Source organism: Marmota monax, unplaced genomic scaffold, assembly GCF_021218885.2.
Source record: "Marmota monax isolate L192 unplaced genomic scaffold, Marmota_monax_Labrador192_F-V1.1 WCK01_AAM20220418_F8-fsc00151, whole genome shotgun sequence".
Classification (NCBI taxonomy): Eukaryota; Metazoa; Chordata; class Mammalia; order Rodentia; family Sciuridae; genus Marmota; species Marmota monax.
Window position 1 is genome coordinate 3,084,489 of NW_026694226.1, and position 7,408 is coordinate 3,091,896.

General features: G+C 44.4%; 1 protein-coding gene across 3 annotated transcripts; it reads right to left on the minus strand.

Moving 5' to 3' along the window:
• Positions 1-13: 13 nt before the first annotated feature.
• Positions 14-6,866, minus strand: Nabp2 (nucleic acid binding protein 2). Of its 3 annotated transcripts, none has more exons than XM_046466808.2 (7): positions 6,727-6,866; positions 6,231-6,332; positions 5,686-5,824; positions 5,485-5,556; positions 5,228-5,309; positions 5,070-5,133; positions 14-539 (listed from the first exon to the last, which is right to left on the minus strand). In XM_046466808.2, exons 2-7 carry the CDS (start codon positions 6,307-6,309, stop codon positions 340-342), a joined length of 636 nt encoding a protein of 211 aa, XP_046322764.1. In that variant the 5' UTR covers positions 6,310-6,332; positions 6,727-6,866; the 3' UTR covers positions 14-339. The 3 variants fall into 3 exon arrangements, with proteins under 3 accessions (XP_046322764.1, XP_046322765.1, XP_046322766.1); XM_046466809.2 differs by having other exon boundaries at positions 6,745-6,763; XM_046466810.2 differs by lacking the exon at positions 6,727-6,866 and adding an exon at positions 6,411-6,707.
• Between the last annotated feature and the right edge of the window lie 542 nt (positions 6,867-7,408).

Genomic DNA, 7,408 nt, shown 5'->3' on the forward strand with positions numbered 1-7,408 from the left:
AAGAAGTCCAATAAAGAGTGGAAACATTTATTAGGAAGGAGGATTTCAATTAGATCCCCACATTACACAGGAAACAAACTATGTAACTATAGTTTCTAAAGAGGAAAGAGGGCAGGTAGAGGGTCCTGGATCACAGTGGACAGGCAGCTCAGCTGGACAAGAGGGATTATGAATTTTGGATGAATAAAGCCACGCAGCTCACCACCCCTCCAGGGAGGTTTAGTGGCTAGGGCTGCTACTTCAGCCCCCAACCCCAAAGCCAGAAACCTATTAGCCTGTCTTGTTCTCTAGCAGACACCTGGGTTATGCTGATGGCAGGAAAAAAGAAAGAATGTCTTGCTATCTCTTGCTGCTCCTGCGTGTTTCTTTGCCGTTACTTATGGGATTGCTGGAGGGGCCAGGAGGGCCAGCTGGTGTGTGGCTGGGCTGGCTTCGAGTGATTCTGGTGCTAGGTGGGTGGGAGGGAGTGTGAGGGGGGTGTGGGCCACCACCAGAACCTGGTGGGGTGCTTAGTCCATTCCCGTTCTGGTTCTCAGAAGCTAGTTGTAGGAAAAGGAGAAGAAACACAGAATCAGAGTTAAGTAAGACAGGAGTCCATTCCAACAGCCTACCTTCATGCCCCAGAAAGCAGCAGTCTTCACACTGCACCACAGATTAATGTCAACTGGACCAAGTGAAAGTATTAACGTAACCCAGAGAACTCTTGCTTACTATGGAAGTCTCTACAGGAACCCTGTTATGATATTTTTCTAATTCAGCTCTATATCACTGAGAGTCAGACCTAGGATTAGCTGTTCAGTTTAAGGCTTGAGGAACTCCAACAAACATGACCCTTGATTAAGGGTGACTGTAAAACTAGAGAAGCATGGGAAGGGGAAAGGCTTAAGTCTCTAAATGAAAGAAGGGGGCTGAAATTGTAGCTCAGTGGTTGAGAACTTGCCTAGCATGCTTGAAAAAACCAGTAAAAAGGAGCTTTAAGGGCTGGGGCTGTGGCTCAGCGATAGAGTGCTCACCTAGCACGTGTGAGGCCCTGGGTTCGATCCTCAGCACCACATAAAAATAAAGGTATTGTGTCCAACTACAACTAAAAAATAAATATTAAAAAAAAAAGAGCTTTAAAAAACAATTTAAATCAGGCTGGAGATATAGCTCAGTTGGTAGAGTGCTTGCCTCACGTGTAGAAGGCCCTGGGTTCAATCCCCAGCACCACACACAAAAAAAAGAACAAATTAAAAATGTTAAAAAGTGGTGTGTATGTATGAATTTATGTTCATTTTAGAAAATATAAATATAAGCAAAAAATATTACACTTAAACACTTAATATTATTCTCTCAAAGATAAGTTTTGTGTAAATTTCATTTATTTATTCATTGCAGGGTTGGGGATTGAACCCAGTGCCTCACATAAACTAGACAAGCTCTCTACCACTGAGCTAGATCCTCAGCCTCTCCTCACCCCAAATATATTTTATTTTATTGATTTATTTTTATGTGGTGCTGAGGATTGAACCCAGTGCCTCACACATGCTAGGCGGGTGCTCTACCACTGAGCCATAACCCCAGCCCCCAAATATATTTTAAAAGTTTGACTGGAACCAGCCAGGTGTGTGAGATGACTTTTTTAGGCTCCTGTAACTGTGCATATCACTCTCAAGCTCTTAAAGGCAGGTACTGTACTTTATTCCTTGGCACAGATTAGGTGACCTATAAATGCTTGTTAAATGAAGGCAGAGGCCTGTCTCTCCCATACATAGGGCACTGCACACACTAATAGTGTAGAAGTTACAGGCTAGTGGTTCTCAATCCATATCTTTTCTGAATGCTACTGTTTCAACAGAATAAGATATCTGCAGAACTGAAGAATAATGTCCTTTCTTTATTTCACAGAAAAAGGTGAATGTATAGAAGTCAATGTTAAGTTTTTGTGCCATACACACTTCTTTTTTTTTTAAGATAGAGTGAGAGAGGGAGGGAAAGAGAGAGAGAATTTTTTTTTAATATTTATTTTTTTTAGTTTTTCGGCGGACACAACATCTTTGTTTGTATGTGGTGCTGAGGATCGAACCCGGGCCGCACGCATGCCAGGCGAGCGCGTTACCGCTTGAGCCACATCCCCAGCCCCCATATACACTTCTTTTGTGTCTGTGTGGTAATGGGGGTTGAACCCAGGACCTGGTGTGAGCTTGGCAAGTGCTCTACCCCTGAGCTACATCCCACTCTTTTTAAAATTTTATTTTGAGATAGGTCTTGCTAAGATGCCCAGGCTGGTCTCAAATTTGGGATCCTCCTGCCTCAGCCTGAGTAGCTGGGATTACAGGTCTGTGCTACTGTACCTGGCAGTCACACTATTTTTTGGGGAGTGGGTAGATTTTTTTGGTACCAGGGATTGAATCCAGGGGTGCTTAATAATAAAGCCACACCCCCAGCCCTTTTTAAATATTTTATTTGAGACAATTTACTAAATTGCTAAGGCTAGCTTTGAACTTTCCATCTTCCTGACTCAGCCTCCCAAGCCAAGTACTGGGATTTTAACCCAGGAATGTTTTACCGCTAAGCTACATCCCCAGTCCTACTTACTTAATTACTGGTTCTAGGAACTGAACCCAGGGGCATTAAACTACTGAGCACATCCCCAACCTATTTTTTTTATTTTGAGATAGGGTCTAAGTTGGTTAGGGCCTTGCTAAATTGTTGAGGCTGCCTGGTCTCCAACTTGCAATCCTCCTGCCTTAGTCTACTGAGTCCCTGAGATTAAAGGCATGTGTCACCATACTCAGCTTTCAAATGTTTTTTAATTAAATTTTTTGTATCTGATAGCAGATGACAAAGTGAATAAACATGTGGTAAATGAATTTTAGAGGCAAACAGGCTTAGATGCACCTTATTTAAAAAAAATAAACATATAGCCAGGCATGGTGGTAAACTCCTGTAATCCCAGTGACTTGGGAGGCTAAGGCAGGAGGATTGCAAGTTCAAGGCCAGCCTCAGCAATTTAGAGAAGCCGTAAGCAATTTAGTGAGACCCTGTCTCAAAATAAAAAATAAAAAAGGTGGGCTGGGGTTGTGGCTCAGCGGTAGAGCACTCACCTAGCACGTGGGGGCACTGGGTTCAGCACCACATAAAAATAAAATAAAGGTACTGTCTCCAACTACAACTAAAACAAAATAATTAAAAAAATAAGAAATAAAAAAGGGCTGGAAATATGGCTAAGTGGTTAAGCATCCCTGGTTTCAATTCTTGGTGCCAAAACCAAAAACAAGTAACAACAAAAATATATTTTGGGTACTGGGATTAAACCCGGGGCCTTGCACATGCTAAATGAGTACTTTACTACTGAGCTACCCACTCCTTTTTAAAATTTTATTTGAGACAGGGTCTTACTAAGTTGCTCAGGCTGATCTTGAATTTGGGATCCTGCCTTAGCCTCTCAAGTAGCTGGTATTACTCGTGTGTACCACCATGCCCAGCTTAAAAATATTTCTGTATGTGATAGAGTCTTGGACATCTAAAAATATATAACAGTCATATTTCCTTTCTTTCTTTTTCTTGTTTAAGTGCTGGAGGTTGAACACAAAGACTTTGCCACTAAACTACCCCCTAGCCTCAACAGTCCTATTTACTGTTGGAAAATCAAATGCTAATTTTTGTGCAGGAATTAAATATTGTCCAGGCTGGGAAACTTAGCAAGACCCTGTCTCAAAATAAAATAAAAAGGGCTGGGGATATAGTTCAGTGGTAGATGACCCCTGGGTTCAATTCCTAGTACTGCAAACAAACAAAAATTGTTGTGAATTTATGGATTCTCCATAGGGCCAGAACCAATATAGTATAAGATATATACTGTTATGTATCTCATAATGACATTTCAATCAGCAATGGTTCACATCTATGACAACTGTCCCATAATATTATAATGCAGCTGAAAAATATACATGGCCTAATGACACTGTAGCCACAATAATGTAGTATAATGCATCACTAACATGTTTATTGTAATGTTGGTATAAATAAATCTGCTGAGATGTCAGTAGAGCACATACAATTATGTATAGCACATAACACTTGATAATATTAATAAATGACTACATTACTGGTTAATGTATTTATTATACTATACTTCCTTTTTTTTTGGGGGGGGGGTACCAGGGATTGAACTCAGGGGCACTGAGCCACATCCCCAGCCCTATTTTGTATTTTATTTAGAGACAGGGTATACTATTCTTTTTATCATTATTTTAGAGTGTACTCCTTCTACGTAAAAAGAAAAAAAAAGTTAACCATGAAACAGCCTCAGGCAGGTCTTTCCGGAGATTGTCTACAAGAAGGCATTGTCATATTAGATGATACCCTCTGTGTGTTATTTCCCCTGAAGACCTTCCAGTAGGACAAGGTGAGGAGGCAAAGACAGTAATATTGATCCACTCTAGGATGTTCACACAATCATGTGTGAATGTATCCCTATCACAAGTGATACATGATCACATATATTTATATTTAACTGTATATATTATATACATACATTACAATTTGTTACAAAGAATCTACAAAAATATTTTAAGGTCTTGTAAGTGAGACTGTTTGCCTCTAATATTCACTTGCCACATGTGAAGAAACTGTTCTTTTTTGATTTGAGTGGTAGTAGCAAAAGGGTACTCCAGCTCTACAAGTGACTGAAACAGGTTTCTGAATCTTTTTACCACAGGGACTTGGAAAAGGCATGAAAAATGAGGTTACAAGGCTGGGCATGGTGGCAACACCTGTAATCCTAGTGACTTAGGAGGCTGAGGTAGGAGGATCACAAGGTTGAGGCCAGCCTGAGCAACTCAGCAAGACCCTGTCTCAAGATGATAAAAAATAAAAAGGCCTGGGGATGTAGCTCAGTGGTAGAGCATTTCTGATTCAATCCCCAGTACTAGGGGGCATAAAAGCGGGGAGGTTACAAGAAAAATTGGGTTAGGGGATACTGAAGAGAAAAGAGATTTAAAACAGGGATGAGGGAAATGTGTCTTTCTAGGCTGGGGAGAGTATTGGAGTTAAAAGGGCCAGCTGATGAAAAGGAATAGTTTTACCTGGTGAGGCAGCAGGGGGTCCAGTGGTAGCCTGGGGGGCTGTAGGACTGCTGTCATTCTGCCCCTGAAGACACAGATTACATACTCAGACCCTGCTCCCCACCATGCTTTTTAACCTAATCCTTTCCCCTTCATTAGCATCAAGCCAGAGGACTCACCGCTTTGTTGGGTGCCTGCTGGGTGCTGTACTCTGGGTTCGGCTCACTGAAGTTAGGAACCTCAGAATAGACCATACAGAATCTGCAGAGGGAAAGTAGCCAAAGCCTTGGACCCATCTTTTGGGTCACTGATGGAGGCCTCAGAAAAGTCCAGATTCTGGGCATGGACTGCAGACCCTATGCTGCTTCCATTGAAACCTTAACTGCCCCCTGTTGGCCTGTTGCTTCTTTATCCCAATCCCCCAACCAGCACTTACTCTCCAATCTTCTGTAAATCACCCCCACGGCCAGTATACAGTGTCAGACAACCTTTGAACACAGAAGCATATCTGTGCAGGAAAAAAAATAAATAAATAAAGCAGGATTCATAGTCTTCATAAGAGTTATAGGAATCTTTAACCCTATCTGTCTTGACTATTGTTGCCCTGGGAATAGCCAGGAATCACCAACTGCCTTACCCTTTGGTGAGCCTGATAATGTCTCCAGGCTGGATCAGGTTGCCCACGTCGTCCCAGACCGAAATATTGATGCTGCCTGTTTTGTCTGCCACTTTGCAGGTCCGAACCTCGTGCCCGTCCTTTGTTTTGGTCACCCGGCCTGAAGGGTACAGATAAATGGGGGTGGTAAGATACTTAAACAAATGGGGCAGTAATGGTCAGAGAGATGATATCTGGATATTGGTGGGGGGAGATAAAAGGTGTACAAACAAATCAAAGCCCAAATCCCTGATGCTGGAGGGTGGGGGTTGGTAGTGGAGAAGCCAGCACCATGGAGAGGGCTGAATGGAAAGAGGCCCGCGTGACACTGGGTGCATAGCTCTGGTAAGAGTTCTATCTACACTACCCTACTGCAACTCCCTGTGTTAGGATCTGAGATGGGGACTGAGCCATGCCTTAGGGCGCACCCTGCTGTCCAAGGAGCAAGTTAACAGAGGCGATGAGTTCCCCCTCCCTCCCACACCCCACACCTCGCGAACCCGAACCCGCCACTCCAGCATAGCCACCTGTCTCCAGCACAATGAAGATAAGGTTCAGATTCTTGAGCCCGGGCTTGATATCCTTCACAAAGGTCTCCGTCGTCATGCTGCCCGAGCCTCAGCACCCCACTGGAACAGGGAACAAGGGACGGAGGCTCACGGTTGGAGCTTTTGCCCCCATGCTCCACTTCTCAAAGGCCTACCTACCATACAAAGCTGGGATCAAACAGCCCTAATTCCTCTAACTCTTGTAGAAGGTTAGAAACGAACTTTCCCGGGCGCCTCGAACTTCAAGAAAAGAATCTTGGGGAAGCGTGTCTCAATAGAATGCTTAGGGGCTGGAAGGCCCCTAGTCAGGATGCTCTTTCAGTCTTGCACCCCAAAGCAGGGGAGCCAACGGAGGCTTAGGAAACCCGGTGCAAGGCCAGGTAATGGAATCTTACTAGCCAAACCTTCCCGAACCCTCATCTGGACAACGCGGGAATCGGTCCGTTCCCTCCCCCACCCACAGCCCACTACCCACCCAGCCAGGAGGCCGGACCGTGCACGCCGCCGAGCCGCCCGCAGGGGGAGCCACAGGCCCCGCTGCCGCCGGATGCTGCCCGATGGAACGTGGGAGTATGGACATTTCCGGAAGCCTCCCCGGGCTGACCTCCTCGGGCCAATCACCACCACTGGGGTGCGCCCCACGCCTAGCTGCGAATCCCCGTCCAGCCAATCAGGCTCCGAGATTCGCGCGTGGCGACCCGGGAGGATTTCAGGAATTAAAGGAGCCTGGGAGATGATTTGCTCAGCAGTGGGCAAGGTGAACCACCAGGGGGCGGTTCAGGCCCCAATTTTCCTTTACTTGGCTGAGAGAATGCATTTAATGGGCTCTTAGGATTTTTTTCCTTAGAAAAGGACCAAGGGCATTGGAATCCTGTGGACAAAAGTTTGAGGGACTTCACTGCTTCACTTTTCTCGATAACTCTTAAATATGCAATTCCATTTTATAGATGAAAAAACGGAACTTATACAAAAAGCCAAGCCGAGGACACAGCAGGCACTTATAAATATACCAGTTCCCTCTATTTTCCCCTGCTCCAACCATCATCTTAATTCCTGATTTGGGTCGTCTTCTTCTTCCTCTTCTTCTCTCCTCTCTCTCTTTTTTTTTTTTTTTGTACTGAGGATTGAACCCAGGAGCCCTCTACCACAACTACATC

What these genes read in the sequence shown, in the direction of transcription:
- Nabp2 (XM_046466808.2), bottom strand. Translation starts at nt 6,309, where the DNA reads ATGACGACGGAGACCTTTGTGAAGGATATCAAGCCCGGGCTCAAGAAT. An exon ending in AGCAGGCACCCAACAAAGCG is followed by an intron (nt 5,134 to 5,227) that starts GTGAGTCCTCTG and finishes CTGTGTCTTCAG; the next exon opens with GGGCAGAATGACAGCAGTCC. An exon ending in ACCCCCTGCTGCCTCACCAG is followed by an intron (nt 540 to 5,069) that starts GTAAAACTATTC and finishes TCCTACAACTAG; the next exon opens with CTTCTGAGAACCAGAACGGG.